The following is a 25,422-nucleotide window of genomic DNA, read 5'->3' as shown; positions in this document are numbered from 1 at the left end:
CCGCCCAGAGGAGCGACCCGCCGCCTGAATCTCAGCTGCTTATTGGCGAGAAAGCCGTTCAAAACTTCCGCCAAAATTCAGAGCGGGCCGCCCTCTGCTGCTCTGCTGGAAGCCCCTTTTCTGGTTGGTCTTGAAGAACCTCCCCGCGCGCTCCGCGGATGTATAAAAAGGGGTTTGGGCTGTCGGAGACACAGTTTCTTTGAGTACCGTCTCTAAAGAGCAGATTTAACGATGAGTGGACGAGGCAAAACCGGAGGAAAAGCCAGAGCTAAGGCCAAGACCCGCTCCTCTCGTGCCGGGCTTCAGTTCCCGGTCGGCCGTGTTCACAGGCTGCTCAGGAAGGGTAACTATGCTCAGCGTGTCGGTGCCGGAGCCCCCGTCTATCTGGCGGCGGTGCTGGAGTACCTGACCGCTGAGATCCTGGAGTTGGCCGGGAACGCTGCCCGCGACAACAAGAAGACCAGGATCATCCCCCGTCACCTGCAGCTGGCCGTCCGCAACGACGAGGAGCTCAACAAGCTGCTGGGCGGAGTCACCATCGCTCAGGGCGGCGTGCTGCCCAACATCCAGGCGGTCCTGCTGCCCAAGAAGACCGAGAAGCCCGCCAAGAAGTAAACACCCGGAACCGGCTGACAACAAACAAAACAACGGCTCTTTTAAGAGCCACACACTTCTGACTAAAGAGCGACTTCCTATTATTTAATGGCCGTTTCATTCAATAATTATTATTGGACTATTTTGACACTAATTTATGGGTAAAAATATATCATGTATCTCTGATCCATCCAGAAAAAATACAATACAAAGAAGTTCAAAACTTGTTTGGAAGCGGGAGAAAAACCAGTTGAAAACGACTGGGTTAGAGCCAGTAGGATGATACAATCCCAAATATTATTTTATTCATTTTAATTAAAACAACTCAGTAATGGATTTGTTATACTATTGGTGACTGTTAAAGGCCGATAGTATTGAAAAATTGTGGACAAATGTAGACAGTGGCAAGTAAAAACTTGCGGCAGAACCAGACTGGTGGGCGGTCATCTGCTTTGACTGGTTGGGTTGGAGAGAGACAGACAGACAGAGATGTATGGCAGCACTAGCAGTAGCCATAGCAGCTATAATTATAAAAAAATATGGAAATATGACTGATAGTTTCAGCTGTAATAACTGGAATCAGAATCAGAATCATGATAATAGCAATAACAGCTTTAAAAGTAACAGAACTACGACTAAAAATAATAACTAGTGTCAAGCGGGCCCATGGCAGCAGCGGGAGAGGAGGAAAGCTCAGTGCATCATGGGAAGTTAACCAGCTGTCTAGGCCTACAACAGCATAACTAGGGGCTGGTCCAGGCAGGCCTGAGCCAGCCCTTAACTATAAGCCTGATCAAAAAGCAAAGTTTTAAGCCTACTCTTGAAAGTAGAGAGTGTGTCTGCCTCCCGGACTCAAACTGGGAGCCGATTCCACAGGAGAGGAGCTCGATAGCTGAAGGCTCTGGCTCCTGTTCGGCTTTTTGGAGACTCTAGGAACCACAAGCAGCCCTGCATTCTGGGAGCGCAGTGCTCTAGTGGGGTAATAGGGTACTATGAGCTCTTTAAGATATGATGGTGCCTGACCAGTAAGAGCTTTGTAGGTGAGGAGAAGGATTTTAAACTCTATTCTGGATTTTACAGGGAGCCAGTGCAGAGAAGCTAATACAGGAGAAATATGATCTCTGTTCCTGGTTCCTGTCAGTACACGAGCCGCAGCATTCTGGATCAGCTGGAGAGTCCTCAGGGACTTATTGGGACAGCCTGAGAATAAGGAATTGCAATAATCCAGCCTAGACGTGACAAATGCATGCATTCATTTTTCTGCATCTGTTTGGGACAGGATTTTCCTGATTTTTGCGATGTTATGGAGGTGAAAGAAGGCTGTTTGTTTTATGTGAGAGTTAAAGGACGTGTTCTGTTTAGAAGGGCAATAATCAGTTGAAAAATACAGCCAATAGGATGATACAATCCCAAATATTAGTTATTTTATTAACTTTATTTAAGAAAGATCATTATTAATGTGTGTTAAACTATTGGTGACTGTTAAAGTGCAATAGTAATGAAAAGAGACAACAAATTATTACAAGCCTAATATTATCGTTACTATTACTATTATATGCGCCACATTTTGACATAATTTGAAGTAATTCTGAATTAGAAGTCTTTTTTTCCCAACGTCAACAATTAAAGCAGGAATCCACTCATTCAAATCCTCAAAGACTTTTGTCCTTTAATAATAATTAACATATTATTATCAATCAATTATGTGACGGATTAAGAGTGCTGTTGAAAGGGCGCTGTGTGTTTCTTCATCTCTGTGTGACTAAATGTTTGTGGAGGTCTGCAGCTCATCAGTGTGTTTCAGTCAGCTGCTCACATTCACTTCACACTGGATCTGAAACATATTATTCATTAAGAGTTTGCTGCTCTCCTGAGGTATATTTATTCTTCCTTTATGTGACGCCTTTAATGTTGGTTAATATTAATCCAATCGACATGAATCATTGTTGTATTTCCTTGTAACATTTATCCTTAGTGTTGCAATATTTGAAGCGTGCATGTGTACAGTGATGGAGGGACCGCTTGAGATTACGGCTCACAACGTACAGCGTGATTCTCCCCACTTTGTGGTGTAATTCTTGTACTGATAGTGATTCAATATTTTGTGGTACAATTCAATTTAATTTAGTTAACAGGCAATTTGCAATTGCATCCATGTTTCTTTATATAAAAACAATATTCATATTCCAAATGTACTGGTGGTACATGACAGAGGTTATTTATTCTTCCTGTATTTGTCTCATTAACAAAAGAGAAACAGCTGTATTTCCTTGATTGTGTTACTCTTCCTCCTCTTAAACACTAAAAACATTTGTAATATAATTATTTTCTAATGTGTGCTGTTCATGACAACAGTAAGAATAAGTGGGACCAGGCTCTTTCAGGATGATGTGGTGGCTCTTAAAAGAGCCTTTTGTCGGGACGTTGATCATCAGACTGATGGCAGCTCACTTCTTCTTGGGTGCTGCCTTCTTCACTTTGGGCTTGGCAGCCTTCTTTACGGGGGTCTTTTTGGCTGCGGGGGCCTTTTTTGCTGCGGGGGCCTTTTTGACCATCTTCTTGGGGCTCTTGGTGACCTTCTTGGGGCTCTTGGTGACCTTCTTGGGGCTCTTGGCTGTTTTCTTGGCCGCTGCGGGTTTCTTCACCTTCTTCGGAGACTTCTTAGCGGCTGCTGGCTTCTTGGCTGCCGCTGTCTTGGGCTTTTTGGCCGCTGCGGGCTTCTTGGCTGCTGCGGGTTTCTTGGCTTTAGGAGCCGCTTTCTTGGCTGCTGCGGGCTTCTTGGCCTTGGTGTCCGCCGTCTTGTTCATCTTGAACGAGCCGGAGGCCCCTGTTCCTTTGGTCTGGACAAGAGTACCCTTGATCACCAGGCTCTTGATCGCGGTCTTGACGCGGGCCCTGTTCTTGTCCACATCGTAGCCTCCGGCAGCCAGAGCCTTCTTGAGGGCGGCCGCGGACACGCCGCTCCGCTCCTTGGACGCGGCCACAGCTTTAACGATGAGCTCGCCGACGCTGGGGCCGGTCTTCTTCGGCTTGGAAACCTTCTTCTTGGCTGCTTTGGCCGGGGCGGCGGCCGGAGCTGGAGCTACTTCTGCCATTGTCTTGTTGTAGTTGAGTTCCTCCTCACGATAACACGAGAGTCTGAGTGTTGGAGAGTTCCGAGCAGGAGGCTGCACTTAAACACACCATGAGAACCGTGGAGACTCAGCCCGGCTCCTGCCCCTCGGTGCAGTCTGGATGCCGCCACTTGTGTTTTCTGTGCACCGATAAAAGAGTCCAGACTACATGTGGGAGCAGGTCTGCGGGCTGACAGTGGAGGCAGCCGGTAGCGGACTCGTGTCTCTTCATATTGAAGTCATGTTGAGCTCTGATGCGCTCTGCACTTTGTTTGTGGAGCCTCCAAACTTCACATATTCACCGCCGTGGCCGCCACTTTCCCCTCTCATTTCTCTCCTAAAAGGTTTTAAAAAGCGTCAGATCTCCGTCAAAAGCCGTTTTCCAGCTGAGCCACATGTTTGTTCAGAGACTCAAAGTAAAAACAATCATCTGTTGATCATCAGTTTGTAATAAACTCAAGTTCTTCTGGCGGCAGCAAACACACTGATGATGGCTGAGGCTGATGGTGCTGTTCAGCCAGACTTCCTGTCAGAGCTGCTCACTGTCAACATGTCCTCTGCTCAGGACAACTTTTGTGTACAGCACTTATATTTATTTATTTCACTTTGTTACAGAATGTGTATATTTATTATTCATATCTGGTGGTGTTTTTGCTTTTTAAGAAATCTTTATTAAATTTTAACAAAGCCAATACACAGTAAAATAGCCACATATAGAAACATACATAAACATATATAACATACAGCAAAATATTACCAAGTAGAATACAAATTATGAAAAGGTGTTCCAGGTCTTTCTGTCAATGTCCAGGATGTTCCATGGCAGGATGTGTTTTTGGTCCAGGGTTCTCCTCCTCCGGAGGTCAGTGACAGTTTGTTTGATGACTGAGTTACTGTTGAAAACAGTCTGATTTTTTATCATGATGCATCTAGATGTCCATAGTTTATTGCGTACGATGCTGATGATGAGTTGATGCAGTTCCTTATGTTTAGGAGGCATCGTCTCCTCCAACAGTCCATACATAACTGAATTATAATTTATATTACACTTGAAACCAAACATTTTTAAAATACTCTTCTTGTGCTCTGTTGATTAAAAGATGTTCTTGAGTCTCGTCCTCATCACAATAAATCATTAGACATTTTTTGGTGGTGACATAACAACTCCAAACAACTACAACTCTCACAGGAAGTCTGCCTACAGAGATGAGCCATCAGACATCTCTGATGCTGTCTGACAGGTTTTTATTTCCTAATATTTGGATCACTTCTGTGCTTTTTCTTCACTTAAGTTTTTATATTCAATCAACCCCCCATATTTAAAATCATTAATTTTATGAAATATTATCTTGCTAGTAAGACCACACCAGTCTATCTGCAGATGCTGGTGTACAAAAATAAAATCTCCAAAAATTATTTCATAATAAGGGCCATGTCTCGCCCCCCCTTCCTTTTTCTCTACATGGAGAGATCTCCAACCCAGAGAGCATCTCTAAAGATGGTGCCTGAGACATTTTTAACAAAAGCAATATTCAAACGTATACCGAGCTCTACAGCACCGAGCCCACCATGTTTTTTACTTTTATACATTAACTCTCTCTTGGTGACTTCCCTGGTTGTTCCCCAAACTAAGTTAACACACTGTTTATTTAACTGGATTATCATTTTATTAGGTGGGGGAAAAATATTTAGGTAGTTTAGATAGAATGAAGGTTTTCACTATATTAACTCTTGATTTGTAATTAGTATTTTTATTTTCCCATTTTTCAAATAGTCAAACCCAGTATTTTAATTTCTTGTTTGATTTGAATATTAATATTACTCATTCTCCACCCCTCACAAAGACAATCATGACCTTAAATAAATTGTGTACCAAACTTACTTGGGGAACAAATAATGAAGTCATTTAATTATGACACAGTAAATGCATACATAACATGGGAATACATATTGTAATTTTGTAAATTGTGTTTTATGTGAATGTGAAGTAGTGCTCCACTTTCTTCTGTAGGGGTTGAATGTAACTACTAACTTATCCTGAGCACAGACATGGTGGAATTCTACAGTATCTGAAACATAATGCATCATTAATAACATGTTGAATAAAAGTAATGCGAATTAAGAATTTAGTTAATGAATTAAAGTAAGTTGTAATCAGCCGGTATCCAGCAAGTTTCGGATTTAACTATATAAAATGTCTTACATCTATCAGTTGTTTATTGTTCATTCTAAACATTAATAAAGCATGAGCATGACTACAATCTGGGGAAACCACAGTTTCTTGCTCCCTTCTCCTGTTGAAAAAATGCTATTGCAAGGTAATTATTTTGGTTTAAAGATTATTCATAAAAAGTAAAGAAAGCCTTTTGAAAAGAAAAAATAAATACAGATATCATTTCAAATTACGAAATCAAATAAATACATTCACACAAATGTGATCACAAATTAGTGGGCATCATATGCTCAGCTTGAAAGAAGTCTCTTCTCAGCTATGAGTCAACAAAGCCAGTTGCAACAGCAGCAGCAGCAGCAGCGGCATCAGAGGATGACCAGCTGGCTGGTTTTGGCTCTCATGCCAACATTACCTGGTGACAGATTTGGGACAGCTGGGATGACAGCTATGGTCCCTTCATACTGAGGAAAAGCTGTTCAGAGACAAAGATACACAAGCTACAACAATACCTGCAAAAGAAGCTGCACTCCGCCTCTGGCTCCTACCTCACTCAAAGCCATCAGTGGGTCTTGTTTTCCATTTGTTTTGTCAAAAAGATGCACATGTTGTCAAGTATTTTAGTTCACCAAAGGGAATAAACCTGCATCATTTCAGTGGTGATTTTATTTTTATGGAATTTGTTAAAGGTAAAAACTTTTTTTTAACTCTAATTTATTTTGAATTGTATGTTTGTGTTTTGTATGTGACCTTGCCCTTTGGATCTGTGTGTTTGTTGAATATTTAAACTGTCACTGTCACACATTTCAGTCACTAATGTCTACATGTCTCATTAATAAGTGAATAACTATAGTGATCACTAAAACGTCAATAACTGACTGCGTAGATGGAGTAAGAAAACCATTACAGGAGAGGCATCAGGGTTTTATTTTATCTAGACGATCTAATTGTGATGGCATCCTCCAGAGAGAGCAGTGCTTCACTCGGTGGTGCTTATAAAACACCTGTTACTCCTGTGTTGCCATAAAGTGGAGAAAGAGCTCTCCCCTTCCCTCCCAGGGCCATGGCAGCCTATTTTATAGACTTTATTGTGCACTGTGTGCTTATGGGGCATGCTTGTGTACTGGTGTGTTAGTGCTTGTGGACTCTGATGATCCAGTGGGGCATTGAGCACATCCAGCCTCGCCCTTATAAAATGAGCACTTCTGCACCTTTGTAAAGTGATTTATGTGCGCTGTCAGTCTCTCCATCTTGTCTCTTTATCAGAGATGAGCTCAGCCATTATGAGGCCGAATCCTGCAAAGTCATAACCACCTCTTTCAGATCAAGGATTCTTTTTTCTTTTTTTTTTTTAGAAATCTTTATTAAATTTTAACAAAGCAAATACACAGTAAAACAGCCACATATAGAAAGACACATAAACGCATATAACGCTGCCGACAGAGATGAGCCATCGGACATCTAAGCCAATTATTTATGTTTGAGATATTAAAGGAATTCTAAAAACATCGGATGAATAATTCAAATATTCTTATTGAATTATTGGGCTGTATTAATAACGTAATAATGTGATTATTTTGAATTGATCTGACTTTCAATCTGTTGTAAACTAAACTGATTACAGCCTATCAATACATCAATAATATATTATATATATTCAATGTTTACCTCCGTTTCAAGTCCGACATTTAAAAAATCTGCCCTTTCAATTTTAGGACGGTTACTTTGTGTTGGCGCATGCTCAGTCTCGAGCACAACAACTAAGCCAATCCTGTGTGAGCAACAGCACACATAATATGCATCAAGCGCATATAAATACAGCTTCCGACGCGTGGTATAGCCATCTGTATCGTGAAACCGACACAGGAGCCAATATGCCTGAACCTGTCAAAGCGCCCAAGAAGGGCTCAAAGAAAGCCGTTTCAAAAGTCACCAAGAGTGGAAAGAAAAGGAGGAGGACTAGAAAAGAGAGCTATGCTATCTACGTGTACAAGGTCCTGAAGCAGGTCCATCCCGACACCGGCATCTCCTCTAAGGCCATGGGCATCATGAACTCCTTCGTGAGCGACATCTTCGAGCGCATCGCCGGTGAGGCTTCCCGTCTGGCTCACTACAACAAGCGCTCCACCATCACCTCCAGGGAGATCCAGACCGCCGTCCGCCTGCTGCTACCCGGTGAACTGGCCAAGCACGCCGTGTCCGAGGGGACCAAGGCCGTGACCAAGTACACCAGCTCCAAGTAAACCCGCTGTTCATCCCAACAACACAAAGGCTCTTTTAAGAGCCACCCACTACTTCAACTAAGAGCAGCAGTCCTGCTGGTTCATTTAATTGTTTATATTTCAGTAAACAACTATGTATTTGTACAACTCACTTTTCTCTAACATGATTAGTTTCGTCACTTCTCATTTTACAACAATCTTTAACTGAAGGTTAGCATACAGTTTTTCTCATTAACTTTCTTTTTATCAGAATAAAACACGAGTTAAATTAACCTTTACTCTGCAGATGGATATGGTCAAACTGTTGTTAAAGAAACCTCACTGTAGCTTTATTGTTTTTACTGCAGGTAATACTATTTTACATTACAATAAAATCCTCTTTGATGTTGCACCAAATGGAGTCCAGCCTACGTGTTCTGTCCCAGATATCGAAATTCAGTAATTACAGATGTGTTCACGTAGCATAGGAATGAGAGAGATCAACATAGTGAAAAGTACAACCCTAGAAAGTCATGTGAGACAAACTCTAGTCTTCGGCGTGAGACACTGTCCACTATACTAACGAGGAGAGATGCATTGTCATGTAGAGGAGTCAGAACAGATTTTTTCACTGGTTCTTAAAATGAGCTGCAGCTGCAGTGTATTCTTTGACCACATGGTGCCGCTGTTTCCCCTCGTGTTTTCTATTCTGACGGTATGGAGTTGCTTGAAGGAGAATTACCAATTGAATCTGATAGATTGCTGTGTACATATAAACTGTGTATGTCATACTTAATATATGACATACAGTCACTTTTCTCTCCCAGTACTATCCAATTGTAACCATATTACAATGTATAACCTAAACTATAACATATTATGACTGTTCTGGTACGGTTGATTAGTCGGATGTGGTCGAGTGGTGACTTTGCTTCTCCTCGTTAGTATAGTGGACAGTATCTCCGCCTGTCACGCGGAAGACCGGGGTTCGATTCCCCGACGGGGAGTTTTTTTTGTGTGAAAAAGGTTACGATATTCTCTATGAGCGATGTACTTTATCAGCTGAGGGAATACTTTATGTATTCAAACCTGTTGAGCCGTAAGTTAGAAATGCCACCAAGCAAAGCCATCCATTACATTAACTGCATGCGTCAGGTTTCCCCGGGAAGTTATTCAGCTATTCAGTTAGTGATGCAGAAAATGCATCAACCTACTTATGTTTTTATGCTTGGTCCTGATTTGCTGCTAAGTCCATTCTATAGGCTTTGTGCTGTGTTTAGTAGATTCTCAGGTAACATTACAAACCCAGGCAGAGACAGCAAGGCCGAGGTTAAAGTCAGGGTTAGCCCAGATTGTGTCCGTGTGAAACCTTTCTTAGGCTGAGGATAAATGCGGGGGGTGGGAAAAGCCCTTTACACTGCTGGTGTTGCAGTGAACAGAACACAGAGTAGTCTATTGGTATTTATTCCAGATAATATTCAATCATTAGAATTAATTTCACTTTGAAGTAATTTCATCATATCCTTCATTATGGGACAGTGTCAGACCTAATTGCTTTTTTTGAGTATCATGCTTAAATGTATAGTTTAAAGTTTAAGAGCTCAAATGTGCAGTTGTCACGTTAGAATTAAACACGAGTGGTAAAATTAAAATATTAACTTACGACAGCATGATTCTCTTGCCTTATTTGCAGCAACAGTGTTGTTTTTTGCTGTAATATATTTTGTGTTCTTCATAGCTTTCTATTATAACAACCTGTTCCTCTTGACTGGAGTAGGCTGCACGTGACCGGTCAAATTCTTGTTGAAGAAGACTCAAGTGACTCGTCACCCAGTGGCTCTTTTAAGAGCCACTGGATCAACTCAAAGAGCTGATGTTCTGTAGTGGCATTCAATTGAATTATTGTTTAAGAAAAAATGATCTAAACATTAACCCATGATGTCAGCAGAAATACTACCTTTCTAGAAGGTTTATCTATATTATGTTTTTTTTTTATGATTTTTCATCATGTCACTAAAAGTTTCTTTAAAATGTCTCAAAGTTAATTTGATGTTGTTGTGGAAGAGCTGCTGCACGGCTGATGACTGGATCTTTGGTGTGAACGCAGCCAACGTTTCCCTGACGATGTGCTAACATGTTGAAAATGAAAGTGTTCAAAGTTGGACCAGCGATAAGTTCTACCATCGGCAGTGTGCATTATATTTCTTTCCCAGCAGCGTCTCGGATGGATTCTCTTCCTTCATTCAGACTTCTCTCTGCAGTCTTCTGGGTTGCAGAGAGATGGCAGTGAACTGAAACCTTAAAGGATGTAAAATGCTCATCTGTGATGAAGGTTCAGTAGAGAAGTACAGTCTCTCTCCTCCCGTTGCCTTCTGTGTTTCTCATAACTCTGATGCCACACAGCAACTGATTTGTTGAAACACTGTTGTCATCATTGTCTTTTACAAATTTTCCTTGTTTTCTGTTGCTAAAACACAAATCTTCTATTTAAGTATATGTGTATAGGAAATACTACGATACTCAGTTAACAACAATAACAGAACAACAGACTTTTTCATGACCGTTTTTGTTACCTAGAGGCATCAGATACATATTCATATGCAACCAAACCTCCATTAATTAATTTATAAATCACTGCAGTGGCTGAGCCAGTCCAATTATTGTTCAAATGTTTACATTCTGCTATGAAATCACCAAACAATAATTGATAATATGGAATTTCAGACGTAGCTCTCATTTAATTTACTCCAGTGGTCTTATTTCCAGCCGTCCATGCAGCTCCTCCACTCAGTGCATTTGACACATTTTTAATTAATGGGATTTTTAATTGACTGTTGAGGTTGGGTGCTCCCATGATTTGTTCCCCAAGTAAGTTTGGTACATAATTTGACATTTTTACATGATTGTTTTTATTGATTAATATCTGGTGGAAACATCACCAGATATTAATAATAATTGTGGCACAATTTTTTCTCCCTGTGTTTTTCCTGCTCTGCTGTAGAGTTCATGTGGATCATTCAGAACATTCTGCAACAAAGTGAACTAAATAAATATAAAGTGCTGTACACAAAAGTTGTCCTGAGCAGAGGACATGTTGACAGTGAGCAGCTCTGACAGGAAGTCTGGCTGAACGGCACCATCAGCCTCAGCCATCATCAGTGTGTTTGCTGCCGCCAGAAGAACTTGAGTTTATTACAAACTGATGATCAACAGATGATTGTTTTTACTTTGAGTCTCTGAACAAACATGTGGCTCAGCTGGAAAACGGCTTTTGACGGAGCTCTGATGCTTTTTAAAACCTTTTAGGAGAGAAATGAGAGGGGAAAGTGGCGGCCACGGCGGTGAATATGTGAAGTTTGGAGGCTCCACAAACAAAGTGCAGAGCGCATCAGAGCTCAACATGACTTCAATATGAAGAGACACGAGTCCGCTACCGGCTGCCTCCACTGTCAGCCCGCAGACCTGCTCCCACATGTAGTCTGGACTCTTTTATCGGTGCACAGAAAACACAAGTGGCGGCATCCAGACTGCACCGAGGGGCAGGAGCCGGGCTGAGTCTCCACGGTTCTCATGGTGTGTTTAAGTGCAGCCTCCTGCTCGGAACTCTCCAACACTCAGACTCTCGTGTTATCGTGAGGAGGAACTCAACTACAACAAGACAATGGCAGAAGTAGCTCCAGCTCCGGCCGCCGCCCCGGCCAAAGCAGCCAAGAAGAAGGTATCCAAGCCGAAGAAGACCGGCCCCAGCGTCGGCGAGCTCATCGTTAAAGCTGTGGCCGCGTCCAAGGAGCGGAGCGGCGTGTCCGCGGCCGCCCTCAAGAAGGCTCTGGCTGCCGGAGGCTACGATGTGGACAAGAACAGGGCCCGCGTCAAGACCGCGATCAAGAGCCTGGTGATCAAGGGGACTCTTGTCCAGACCAAAGGGACAGGGGCCTCCGGCTCGTTCAAGATGAACAAGGCGGCGGACACCAAGGCCAAGAAGCCCGCAGCAGCCAAGAAAGCGGCTCCTAAAGCCAAGAAGCCCGCAGCAGCCAAGAAGCCCGCAGCGGCCAAAAAGCCCAAGACAGCGGCAGCCAAGAAGCCAGCAGCCGCTAAGAAGTCTCCGAAGAAGGTGAAGAAACCCGCAGCGGCCAAGAAGGTCGCCAAGAGCCCCAAGAAGGTCACCAAGAGCCCCAAGAAGGTGGTTAAAAAGGCCCCCGCAGCCAAAAAGACCCCCGTAAAGAAGGCTGCCAAGCCCAAAGTGAAGAAGGCAGCACCCAAGAAGAAGTGAGCTGCCATCAGTCTGATGATCAACGTCCCGACAAAAGGCTCTTTTAAGAGCCGCCACATCATCCTGAAAGAGCCTGGTCCCACTTATTCTTACTGTTGTCATGAACAGCACACATTAGAAAATAATTATATTACAAATGTTTTTAGTGTTTAAGAGGAGGAAGAGTAACACAATCAAGTAAATACAACTATTTTTTTTCTCTTTTTTAAATATAAACCTGAGAGACAAATACAGGAAGAATAGATAAAACTCAGACGTGAACAGTCATTTACTAAATCATAAACATGGCAGTTTAGAAGAAGCCATGAAGCACATGCACAAACATCAATAATGCATAGTATTGAATCATAAACATGTCTTTATATAAAGAAACATGGATGCTATTGCAAATGGACCTGTTAGCTAAATTAAATTATACCACAAAATATTGAATCACTGTCAGTACAAGAATTACACCACAAATTGGGCAGAATTACACTGTACATTGTGAGCAGTAACCTCATGGTCCCACCATCACTGTGCACATACACGCATCAAATATTGCAACACTAAGGAGAGTGTTCGTGTGATGTGACTGATCCATGTTTTGGTTTCAGTCCTAATGACACAACTATCTATACTTAAACCAAGATTTCATATCGGCAGTATTGATACTTTGGGGATCGATCAGCCTACTCGTAGTGATTACATCCATCAGAACACATTAAACAGAACGACCACAAGCACTGAAATATACAAACTGAATGAAACCCAACAAGCTCAGTCCAACTTAGATGGATCATTAATACTTTCTGTCCATTACATAATTGAAACAATGAATGGGTTACCATTATTACTGTCAATGAAAATAAAACTCTTTCCAGATGTTGGTCAAAGACCATAAACACTGTGAATGATTGATCAATCAATCAATCGATAAATAATAAGCAGATTAAGCCGCACTGAAAACAATCATTAATTGCAGTCCAATATCAAGTAGTTGAATGAGCTCCACCTCAACCAACTACAACAGTAAAATCCTGCTTTTACTTTAATTACATTAATAATAATGTAATGATAGAAAGTACATTTACTTTTAATACTTTCAGTACATTTTTCTGATTATCAATTCAGGACTTTTACTTATAAAAGAGTATTTCACAGTGCAGTATTAGTACTTTAACTCCAGTATATATACTCAGCTATACTAGTAGCGGCGGATCTCTGTGAGTAATATTTAAATACTATAAGTATATAATAAGTGTTTTTCTTTTGTTCTTCACTTCTTCATTCACTTCTCATAGAGGAATGTGTAACAGTTTGTGCAGCGCATGCTCAGTCGCGTTTAGAAACTCAGCCAATCCTGTAGGAGGAACAGCACAGTCTCTTTTGCATCAAGCGCATATAAATTAGCCCTCTCAGCAAATGTTAATTCATCCATTGAAGAAATTCATACGAACGTAATCATGCCTGATCCAGTGAAAGCACCGAAGAAGGGTTCAAAGAAAGCCGTCTCTAAGGCCGTCACCAAGACCGGCAAGAAGAAGAGAAAGACCAGGAGGGAGAGCTACGCCATCTACGTGTATAAGGTACTGAAGCAGGTCCACCCTGATACCGGTATCTCTTCCAAGGCCATGCTGATCATGAACTCCTTTGTGAGCGACATCTTTGAGCGCATCGCCGGTGAGTCCTCCCGTCTAACTCACTACAACAAGCGCTCCACCATCACCTCCAGGGAGATCCAGACCGCCGTCCGCCTGCTGCTTCCCGGTGAGCTGGCCAAGCACGCCGTGTCCGAGGGGACCAAGGCCGTGACCAAGTACACCAGCTCCAAGTAAACCCGCTGTTCATCCCAGCAACACAAAGGCTCTTTTAAGAGCCACCCACCACTTCAACTAAGAGCTGCTGTCCTGCTGATTCTTTTAATAGTTCAATGAGTTTAATACTATACATCTCATTAAATAATGTAATTGTACAACTTTTTCTGTGACATACAATTGATTAGTTTAATCTTCTGTCTGTGGCTTTTTAGACTCTCATTAACAATCCTTCTATCGGAATAAAACCCGGTGTGTATATATGTACCATAAACCCACAAGCTGTGTTAGTTGTGGGAACTCAACAGGTTTGTTAGTTGTATGTGACCTTTGACCTGTATGGATATGGTCAGAATCAGATCTCCAATTTCAGACGTTGAAAATGTTGAATAAACCTGACTGTAGCTTTCCTGTTTCTACTGCAGGTTAATAATATACAGTACAATAAAATCTTTGTTGTTGCACCAAATGAAGGCCAGCCTACATGTTCTGTCACAGATATTGAAATACATTAAGTAAATATGTAGTATAGGAGAGCGAGAGATCGATATAGTGAAAATTACAATCCTAGAAAAATACCGATTCCGCGTGACAGGCGGAGATACTGTCCACTATACTAACGAGGAGAGGTGCATCACGATGGATGGAGTCAGACTGGTGCGATACAGGGGTTTTTACAGATGCGCTGCAGCTGCAGTGTATTCTTTGACCACATGGTGGTGCTGTTTTCTCGTTTTCTTCTACTCTGACTGTATATGGAGCTGCCTGAAGGAGAATTACCCTTTTGACCTGATGGATTCCTTCGTACATATAAACTGTGCATGTCATTCTTCATATGTGAGACACAGTCACTGTTCTCTCCCACTACTATCCAACTGTAAACCATATTATCTTTCTACATTACATTGTTTTGTTTAATCTATAATATATTATCACTATTCTGGTCTAGGGTTGTACTCTACACTACATCTAATTTAATATCTAGTTTTCTAAGGAAACCTACAGAGAAAGCGGTTTCCACACAAACTGAAGCTGATTACTGTGAGATGTCATCATCACCTATATAGCAAAACACAGAACATTTCATTGTTGTTATTTGTTGATTATTATTGTTGTATAATGCTTCATGATGTATGTTTGTTAATATGAAGCCAGTTGGGAAAGATTTGTCATTTTAGACCATTTCAATGAATCTGAAGGTGGATTTTCAAATGATGCTTCCATATATTTACTATGTAAACACACACATACAAATACCTATAAATATATAACATTTCAAATGTACTGCATTCAGTGACTGAGGGTGAAAAGCCACTGATGGGAGTATCAGTTGAAGTTATTTCACAAGTAAAGAGGAAGAGTCTGGAAAAGACAATTTATCAGTCTCTGTAACATTTGTCTTTCATTCAAATCAAAGCAAAGTGTTTCCATTATTTTGTCCAGCCCCTGTACATGTGTTTCTGTAATATTAATGACCAGAGTGGTAAATGGACTCCCAATCATTCCTTTCTTGGGACATGAACACAAACTTCTTCTGTATACTGAAGTGCTAAATACAACATCAAACAGGCAAAGAAAGCATCACACCAGTCCGCCTTATAACAACCTACTTTCAGTTAATGATCGACCAAATTATTTAACTATGAAATACACAACAATGGCTAAACTTCAAGGGAAAAAAATGTTATTACAAAGAGTGAAATCTTATTTTTTTTAATTATACCACAATAGAGGTATCAGACATGGTTTGATTTATGAACACCAACACGGATTCCATTCAAAATATTTGGATTTTATCTATTTTATAATGTTTAAAGGTTTTAAAGCTGCTAAAAAAAAAAAAAAACATTATAATGATTAAGGAAAATTTGTAGCAGATCCTCTCAATATATCCAGCAGTTCGGCTGTAAACATGACTTTAAAAATACTGTCATGCAACTCCACGATAAAAGAAAATAACTTAAAGTCTGTAAAATAACATTAATTTGAATATTTAACATGTTTAATTAAATTAAAAACAGTCTATCAAATCATGTTACAGACAGAAAGCAGATCTGAACACAAACTGAAGCTGATTAAAGTCATTTTAATAAGTCAGGTCTCTGTACAGCCGAAGAAAGAAATAAGACTTTATTTAAATCTATTAAATCGTGCTGTCGGTCCCTTCATGTTAAATCCAACATTTGGAGGAAATTGAAAGTATTTCCCAGCGGATCAATCTGTGACAGGAGTCCGTCTGACCGCCCTGAGTCACCGGCGGCGTCCGTGTGTTTACCTCCACCGAAAACTTCTCAGATTACAACTAAATGAACCACATTACTGCAGCGACTTCAGTTGTATTACATCCTCACACGTCTCTGCCGACCGGAACACCTCCGTCACATTTAATACACATCACTTTTGGACAGTTTTAGAGACGAAATGTGAAGAAAACTCGCCGCGAGCTGTCCAAAGTGACGGCGTCTTTGAGAGGTTTGAAGCCTCCTGGAATTAAATACATGAGTCCTCGTCGCCAAACATGACGTCAGTGTGAAGGGACAGAGGTTTTCTCGCTTATACAATAAAAATGATGGTCTGAAACGTCCCTCTTGTATGACTTTTAGCCCCAAAATGTGGAAGAGAAAACACAAGTGTCGCCACATTTGAGCCGGGCGGCAGAGGGGCTGTGTGGTTGACTCTCCACGGTTCTCATGTGCTTTATATGTCCCGCCTCCTCTCAGCTCGGACACCTTCAGACAAACACAGCAGAGCAGAGACACAGACATGGCAGAAGAAGCTCCAGCAGCGACCCCGGTGAAAGCCCCGGCTAAAGCCCCCAAGAAGAAGGCGGCCCCCCGGCCCAAGAAAGATGGACCCACCCTCCCGAAGCTGATCGTCAGCGCCGTGAGTGAGTCCAAGGAGCGGAAGGGGATGTCGCTGCCGGCGATTAAAAAGAGTCTTGGCGGTAAAGGAGTCGACGTGATAAAGTCCAACAAACGCATCAACATCGCGGTGACTAACTTGGTGACCAAAGGAACCCTGAGCCAGACTAAAGGGACCGGGGCCTCCGGCTCGTTCAAGCTCGCCAAGAAGGAGCCGAAAGCCGCCGAACCTGCGAAGAAAGTGGTGAAGAAGAAAACCCCCGTGAAAGCCAAGAAGCCCGCTGCCAAGAAAACAGCGGCCAAGAAACCGGCGGCAAAGAAACCTGCAGCTAAGAAACCTGCAGCCAAGAAAGCAGCAGTGAAGAAGTCCCCGAAGAAAGCACCGGCGAAGAAAGCGGTGAAGAAGCCGGCAGCGAAGAAGACTCCTAAGAAGACCCCCGTTAAAAAGCTGAAGACAGTGAAGAAGCCCGCTGTGAAGAAAGCTCCGGCAAAGAAAGTTGCAGCTAAGAAGTCCAAGAAGTGAAGTGGCTCCTTAATCCAGCACTCGGTGCACCAAAGGCTCTTTTAAGAGCCACCACAGCCTCCACTAAAGAGCCTCTCCTACTAAATACTGGTTCACCATGTTGGACCCAAACACATGAAATGTCATTAATTTAAACGAAAGGAAGATTTTTGTTTTGTTTATTTAGCAGTGTTTAAAAAGGAGAGAAAGTTTTATCGACCTGATACTTAATGTACATTCATACTTCATTATATCTATCTGACAGATGTAGTTACAGAACTGGGCCTGTAATGTACTTTGTAAGTTACTGAAGAGTTTAGTAGAAAACGCTTCATGCTGAACAATTATTTAGCACAATAATGAAATGCCCATTGTGTGTTGATTGCCGGTGATGTGGAATGAAAACATCACGTTTGGAGTCACATTTCTCTTCACTCAGTCCTCTTTAGCAACATGCAGCTCAGCACAACATCTCACATCCAAAATGCACTGAAGCAACCAGAACACTTCATACACATCTGAGGATCAACAAGTAGAATTGATAACATTGATAACTGATTCATTCATTACATATCTCTACCAACAGGTAGCATTACAGTTAATGTCTTTGTAAAAGTATATTTTGTTCTTTCATATTAGCAGAAAACATGATTCCATTACAACAAAAATAAAGTGCATTGATTGTGCTGCCCTACAGTAAATGTCACAGAGATGAATTAGAAATGTAAATTTACTTTACTTTAAATTCTTTTCCTTTTCATCACACCTCGTCATCTCTTGCAATACACCTGAGAAAGAATCTTGATCTTGATGTCTGATCCGTCTCTTCTGCAGATATTTTGGACATCCAGCATTCATTGTGTCCAAGAGGAACATCTGACAGCTGGTGTTCATAAACTTTCTACCTCCATGAGGAAATGTGATCTGGAATAATTATATAAAATAACATGTTCTTTTTGGTTCCTCCCTGTCTAAAAATGTCAACCCTGCAGACAGAAACGTAAGAAGAAAATAGCGACTGTATGCACGTTCAGCGCATGCGCACCATCACAACACAATTATTAACATTATGTCAAATGTCAAACCCCGGAAAGCTGCTGGACCAGACTCCATCTCCCCATCCTGCCTGAAGCGCTGCGCCGATCAGCTGTCTCCGGTGTTCACGGACATCTTCAACACCTCACTGGAGACATGCCACGTGCCAGCCTGCTTCAAGGCCTCCACCATCATCCCCGTCCCCAAAAAAGGGCCCACAGGTTTAAATGACTACAGACCCGTCTCCCTGACCTCTGTGGTCATGAAATCATTTGAACGCCTGGTTTTGTCCCACCTCGAATCCATCACAGACTCTCTGCTGGACCCCCTGCAGTTCGCCTACAGAGCCAACAGGTCTGTAGACGACGCCGTCAACCTGGCTCTACACTTCATCCTCCAGCACCTGGACTCCGCAGGATCCTATGCCAGGATGCTGTTTGTGGACTTCAGCTCTGCCTTCAACACGATCGTCCCGGCTCTTCTTCAGGACAAGCTCTCCCAGCTGAACGTGCCTGACCCCACCTGCAGGTGGATCACAGATTTCCTGTCCGACAGGAAGCAGCACGTGAAGCTGGGGAAACACGTCTCAGACTCGCGGACGATCAGCACCGGCTCCCCTCCAGGCTGCGTTCTTTCTCCTCTACTCTTCTCCCTGTACACCAACAGCTGCACCTCCAGTCACCAGTCTGTCAAGCTCCTGAAGTTCGCGGACGACACCACCCTCATCGGACTCATCTCTGGTGAGGATGAGTCTGCCTACAGGTGGGAGATTGACCATCTGGTGACCTGGTGCAACAGCAACAACCTGGAGCTTAACGCTTCAAAGACAGTGGAGATGGTTGTTGACTTCAGGAAGAGCACAGCCCCACCCGCCCCCATCACCCTGTGTGACTCTCCAGTGGACTCTGTGGAGTCCTTCCGTTTCCTGGGCTCCATCATCAGCCAGGACCTCCGGTGGGAGCTGAACATCAGCTCCCTCATCAAGAAAGCCCAACAGAGGATGTACTTCCTGAGGCAGCTGAGGAAGTTTAACCTGCCACAAACAATGCTGGTTCACTTCTACACTGCCATCATAGAGTCCATCCTCACCTCCTCCATCACCGTCTGGTACGCTGCTGCCTCCACCAAGGACAGACGCAGACTGCAGCGTATCATCCGCTCTGCAGAGAGGGTGATCGGCTGCAACCTCCCATCTCTTCAGGACCTGTACTCCTCCAGGACCCTGAGGAGAGCAGGGAAGATCGCTGCCGACCCCTCCCACCCCTCCCACCATCTGTTCGACCCCCTCCCCTCTGGCAGGAGGCTGCGGTCCATCAGGACCAAAACCTCCCGCCACAAAAACAGTTTCTTCCCCTCTGCAGTCAACCTGACAAACTCACACTGACCCCCCCCCAGAACACAAACACAAGCTATACGTTATATTAACGTACATCACCCCTGTCCCCCCTGCGTTACATTAACGCACCCACCCCCTACTGGACACTTTACTTCATTCTGGTCAAAACTGCACTGTTGTTATTTATCTTGTTTTTATTTTTTATTTTTATTCTATTTTACTTTTTATATTCTACTTATTTGTTATCGAAACAATAGCACCTTCAGACCACAGTAAATTCCTTGTAATGTATGTTACTTGGCAATAAACAGTTTCTGATTCTGATCTCCACATCTTGCGACACATTCATAATAAAAAGCAACCACACTTCAGTAAAAATGTATTTGACACAGGTAAAATGATGAAGTATATGATCAATGTCTTTTTCTCTTTTGTTTTATTCTGTGTAAAGTAAATGTTATTAACTGATTTACTATTTATTTAACATGCAGCTCAGCGCAACAGTTCATCTCGCAACCAGAATCAGAATCAGAAATACTTTATTGATCCTCTGGGGGGAAATTGTACAACAGATTGACATGTGTTGTCACCTATATGCACCACCATGCCACCCATCTCTAACAGGTAGCATTTAATTTACAGACAGTAAACAAAAATAAAGTGACTAGACGTATTTACAATCCAACGACTCATTTAGGAGCCACATACATAAACAGATAATCAGAGAAACATGTCCATAATTATATAACCAAAGGTGATTGTTAGAAGAAAGCTCTCCATAGAATAGATTGTGACGACAAAAAAAAAAAAGACTAATTTTTAATTCGTTATTTACCTTGCTTTTTTTTTTTCCTTCTTCCTCGACAACAAACAAAAGCTACATCTACACATTTGACAGAATCCGTTTGGTTGGTGGGGATAGTTTAATAAAGGTGTTGCATAGCATAAATTATGTATAGGAGTCATTAAATAAATTACATCCTTTTGTTAAGCAAACGTATTTCCTTTTCCATGAAGCCATCAGAGATGCTCCACAGATTACTATTTGATTGAAACAAACAACCAACCAGCACATGAAGGAAGTCGCTCTTTAGTCAGAAGTGTGTGGCTCTTAAAAGAGCCGTTGTTTTGGTTGTTGTCAGCCGGTTCCGGGTGTTTACTTCTTGGCGGGCTTCTCGGTCTTCTTGGGCAGCAGGACCGCCTGGATGTTGGGCAGCACGCCGCCCTGAGCGATGGTGACTCCGCCCAGCAGCTTGTTGAGCTCCTCGTCGTTGCGGACGGCCAGCTGCAGGTGACGGGGGATGATCCTGGTCTTCTTGTTGTCGCGGGCAGCGTTCCCGGCCAACTCCAGGATCTCAGCGGTCAGGTACTCCAGCACCGCCGCCAGATAGACGGGGGCTCCGGCACCGACACGGTGGGCATAATTGCCCTTCCTCAGCAGCCTGTGAACACGGCCCACCGGGAACTGAAGCCCGGCACGAGAGGAGCGGCTCTTTGCCTTGGCTCTTGCTTTACCGGCTCCCTTTCCACGACCAGACATTTTCAGTGATTACTTTTCGAGATAAGCGGAGAAAGTAAAGTTTGAAAGCGAAATCGGCTTTATATAGCAACGAAGCTGCTCGTTCATTGGTTAAATTGAACGTTAGTGAGATCGCCCAATCAGAAAATAGCTTCTGTCACGTTAACTACAAGACTTCCGCATTACGCTATGAGGGATTTTCAGAATAAAACGTGATAGCTAAACGGGTATTTCACGGTAAAATACAAACATAAAGTATGTTTTCCTTGTGGAAGTTAGTTAAAGTTAGAAGAGACAGTTTACTTATAATATTTACCAACTTTTATGATTCATTTAATGTTGTTTTTTTCATGGAAAGTTTGCTTTTACCTGTATAATGTGGTCTATACATCATACACCTCTTCTAAAAATTGGCTAAGGATCATAATCCCAAATTCTATGAGTTTGCATAGCCCTCTAAGGGGGCTCTTAGTATTAATGATATTACAGGTCCAAATATGTCCCTGAAACAGTATGGTGGGTGGGTCATTAATATCACAATTTTCACTTGAGTTTGGAAGGTTTTATGGGAAAAATGTGATTATTTAATTGAATAAACTACATGAATAACGAAGACATTGTTGCTTGTAATCCTCCCATTTCAAAGATTAATTTAATTTAATTTATGATACAAATATATACATAAATCAAAAATGTATGCAGTTAGCATATTACATGGATTACTTGAAAACTAAGTAAAAGGTCAGAGTGAGTTTCAGACATGGAAATCATGGTGCTAAACTTCACAACGTCTCTGTGGCACTTTATTGTTTTATTTAAACGTAATATTATCATAATTATGCATTTTATTTAATGGCAGCTTTTCATGGCACTCACCTTACATCATATAAGATCAGTAATATGCAATAAACAACAAAGTACCAGTAAAAAAATATATAATTAATCTATTTGTTAGTTTTTCTTTCATCCTTATTTTACAAACCTTGTTTTATTTTGTCTTGATAAAGAACGAGCAACACATACATATAAAATGTAAAAAAAAAAACATCTAAAAACATGAACCACCTCAGGCTGTTTGTTGATGTCCCCTGTAAGTACAATGTTGTATCTCATACTCTAAGTAGGCCTACTTTACAACAACTACAGTAACTTACAGGCTACAGGCCTACAGTTTGTTCCTGACAGTATCCTTTTCCCTGGACCTCCGTTTGTTCCAAAGTTAAAATCAGAATCATAATCAGAAATACTTTATTGATCCCCGAGGGGAAATTACACAAGTTACAGGTGCTCCCATTCAAGAGTAGAAAAGTAGCATACATTTGGAAATGAGCAGTATGTACAAATAAAGATATACAAAATAAAATATATACATTTACAATATTTCAGTGAAAATAAAAATAAAGAATATATACAATAACAATGTATATGTATATATGTACATATATGTGTAATATAATTTCCCAGATTATTAACCCCTTATCCCCTAACTTCATCAAAACAGCACTTACATTTATGTAGGTTCAGGGGACATGTGATAACTGACTCAAAACAAACCACTCAGATTGGGAAATCATTGTGGTAATTTAAATATTCACATAAGTATCCTAATAATATTGCATTCATGTAATATGAAATCAAATAGTTTTGTTTTGTTAATTGTGGTTCATGCAACAACCCAAAAGGCAATAGTTATCTGTAGCCATATATTATAGTTTGTTAAAGGATGACAGTCTGTAAATGAAGTGGGTGGCTCTTAAAAGAGCTTTTGTGCTTCAGTATCAGCAGATCAGGATCAGGTTTAGGAAGGAAGAAAAAGAAGAAAAGTGAGACATGGCCCTTTTTATAAAGAATTATTTGGAGATTTTATTACAGAACACCAGCATCTACAGCACAACTGAAGCAAAATAATATTTAATGAAATTAATAATTTTAAATATGGGGTTAATTCCATATAGTGATGATAAAAGGACAGAGGTGACTGTTGACTGTTACAGACCACAGGAAGTCTGGAGTTTTTTTTAAAAGGTTTAGGATTCATGTTTAATTTAAGTTATAATTCTGTCACGTACGGACTGTTGGACGAGACAATGCTGGATGTCCAGCTGGATGTCCTTAGGCATAATGGTGACCTTCTTGGCGTGGATGGCGCACAAGTTGGTTAACATTAAGAACTATTTCAACTAATCATCGGTGCAATGAACTATGGACATCCAGATGCATCATTGTAATTAATCAGACTGTCATAGACAGCAACTTGGTCATCAGACAAATCCTCACTGACCAGAGGATGAGAACTTCTCCTGCCATGGAACATCCTGGACATCTGAACATAAAGAGCTGGAACACCTCTTCACACTTAAGCGCAGCACTTTACCACTATTTAACTGTATGTTATATATGTCTTTGTGTGTTTATATGCAACTGCACATCACTACACTGCAGTATGTAAACATTGACATTAATGAACCATTTAAACGCTGAACCATGATGTGTGTCCATCCATCCATCCCTTCATAGTTGAGGTTAAAATAGAATCCATGAAGTGACACTCTGACAACGTCTGTCTACTTTCTGGAGAAACAGCAGAAACAGGAGTTTTAGTTTTAACTAAAAACTAAAATATTATATTGATTTGTTCATTCAGCAGCAGCAAAGGAAGAAGCTCTTTAGTTCAGAGTGAGGTGGCTCTTAAAAGAGCCTTTGTGTTGTTGTTGTAAACGGGTCTGGGGTCAGTTTAAGCCCTCTCTCCGCGGATGCGGCGGGCCAGCTGGATGTCTTTGGGCATGATGGTGACCCTCTTGGCGTGGATGGCGCACAGGTTGGTGTCCTCGAACAGACCGACCAGGTAAGCCTCGCTGGCCTCCTGCAGAGCCATGACGGCGGAGCTCTGGAAGCGCAGGTCGGTCTTGAAGTCCTGAGCGATCTCCCTCACCAGGCGCTGGAAGGGCAGCTTGCGGATCAGCAGCTCGGTGGACTTCTGGTAGCGGCGGATCTCTCTGAGAGCCACGGTACCGGGCCTGTAACGGTGAGGCTTCTTCACTCCGCCGGTGGCCGGGGCGCTCTTACGGGCGGCCTTGGTCGCCAGCTGCTTTCTGGGGGCTTTGCCTCCGGTGGACTTACGGGCAGTCTGCTTGGTTCTTGCCATTGTATCGTGTTTCTCTGATCGGGAGAAGAGTGTAGTAAAGAGAGGAGACTCGCTGCTCTTAAACTGTGAACCGGTGACGCTTCTTCAGACCTCCGGATCCTGATTGGTGAGGGGCTCCTCCTGGAGCTCAGCACCGCCCAGAGGAGCGACCCACCGCCTGAATCTCAGCTGCTTATTGGCGAGAAATCCGTTCAAAACTTCCGCCAAAGTTCAGAGCGGGCCGCCCTCTGCTGCTCTGCTGGAAGCCCCTTTTCTGGTTGGTCTTGAAGAACCTCCCCGCGCGCTCCGCGGATGTATAAAAAGGGGTTTGGGCTGTCGGAGACACAGTTTCTTTGAGTACCGTCTCTAAAGAGCAGATTTAACGATGAGTGGACGAGGCAAAACCGGAGGAAAAGCCAGAGCTAAGGCCAAGACCCGCTCCTCTCGTGCCGGGCTTCAGTTCCCGGTCGGCCGTGTTCACAGGCTGCTCAGGAAGGGTAACTACGCCCAGCGTGTCGGTGCCGGAGCCCCCGTCTATCTGGCGGCGGTGCTGGAGTACCTGACCGCTGAGATCCTGGAGTTGGCCGGGAACGCTGCCCGCGACAACAAGAAGACCAGGATCATCCCCCGTCACCTGCAGCTGGCCGTCCGCAACGACGAGGAGCTCAACAAGCTGCTGGGCGGAGTCACCATCGCTCAGGGCGGCGTGCTGCCCAACATCCAGGCGGTCCTGCTGCCCAAGAAGACCGAGAAGCCCGCCAAGAAGTAAACACCCGGAACCGGCTGACAACAAACAAATCAACGGCTCTTTTAAGAGCCACACACTTCTGACTAAAGAGCGATTTCCTCCATGTGCTGATTGTCAGTCAATGATTTGTAAAGTCTGTCTATTGAACAAAAC

General features: G+C 42.5%; 5 protein-coding genes, 1 non-coding gene and 3 pseudogenes across 7 annotated transcripts; 6 read left to right on the top strand and 3 right to left on the bottom strand.

The window, feature by feature from the left end:
* The first annotated feature begins 231 nt into the window (after positions 1 to 231).
* Positions 232 to 25,307, top strand: LOC139294836 (histone H2AX-like). The gene is made up of 3 exons (XM_070916779.1): positions 232 to 611; positions 17,499 to 17,515; positions 24,896 to 25,307. The coding sequence occupies exons 1-3, from the start codon at positions 232 to 234 to the stop codon at positions 25,288 to 25,290; spliced, it is 792 nt and encodes a 263-aa protein (XP_070772880.1). The 3' UTR covers positions 25,291 to 25,307.
* Positions 3,042 to 3,780, bottom strand: LOC139294878 (histone H1-like; annotated as a pseudogene).
* Positions 7,615 to 8,120, top strand: LOC139295023 (histone H2B 1/2-like; annotated as a pseudogene).
* trnad-guc (transfer RNA aspartic acid (anticodon GUC)) lies at positions 9,014 to 9,085 on the top strand. The gene has a single exon. It is a non-coding gene; the product is annotated as a tRNA-Asp (tRNA).
* On the top strand, positions 11,725 to 12,419 carry LOC139294890 (histone H1-like). Of its 2 annotated transcripts, XM_070916872.1 has the most exons (2): positions 11,737 to 12,258; positions 12,301 to 12,348. In XM_070916872.1, exons 1-2 carry the CDS (start codon positions 11,740 to 11,742, stop codon positions 12,346 to 12,348), a joined length of 567 nt encoding a protein of 188 aa, XP_070772973.1. In that variant the 5' UTR covers positions 11,737 to 11,739. The 2 variants fall into 2 exon arrangements, with proteins under 2 accessions (XP_070772972.1, XP_070772973.1); XM_070916871.1 differs by having other exon boundaries at positions 11,725 to 12,419.
* On the top strand, positions 13,794 to 14,165 carry LOC139295027 (histone H2B 1/2-like). Its single transcript, XM_070917082.1, has one exon. The coding sequence runs from the start codon at positions 13,794 to 13,796 to the stop codon at positions 14,163 to 14,165; it is 372 nt and encodes a 123-aa protein (XP_070773183.1).
* On the top strand, positions 16,863 to 17,539 carry LOC139294840 (histone H1-like). The gene has a single exon (XM_070916782.1). It carries the CDS (start codon positions 16,908 to 16,910, stop codon positions 17,526 to 17,528), a length of 621 nt encoding a protein of 206 aa, XP_070772883.1. The 5' UTR covers positions 16,863 to 16,907; the 3' UTR covers positions 17,529 to 17,539.
* LOC139294837 (histone H2AX-like) overlaps positions 21,026 to 25,422 on the bottom strand; it is a 36,013-nt pseudogene continuing 31,616 nt past the window's right edge.
* LOC139294839 (histone H3) lies at positions 24,132 to 24,542 on the bottom strand. The gene has a single exon (XM_070916781.1). It carries the CDS (start codon positions 24,540 to 24,542, stop codon positions 24,132 to 24,134), a length of 411 nt encoding a protein of 136 aa, XP_070772882.1.

This window comes from Enoplosus armatus, chromosome 13, assembly GCF_043641665.1.
Source record: "Enoplosus armatus isolate fEnoArm2 chromosome 13, fEnoArm2.hap1, whole genome shotgun sequence".
Classification (NCBI taxonomy): Eukaryota; Metazoa; Chordata; class Actinopteri; order Centrarchiformes; family Enoplosidae; genus Enoplosus; species Enoplosus armatus.
The sequence above is the reverse complement of the archived record's forward strand: the minus strand, read 5'-3'. Positions and strand labels throughout refer to the sequence as shown.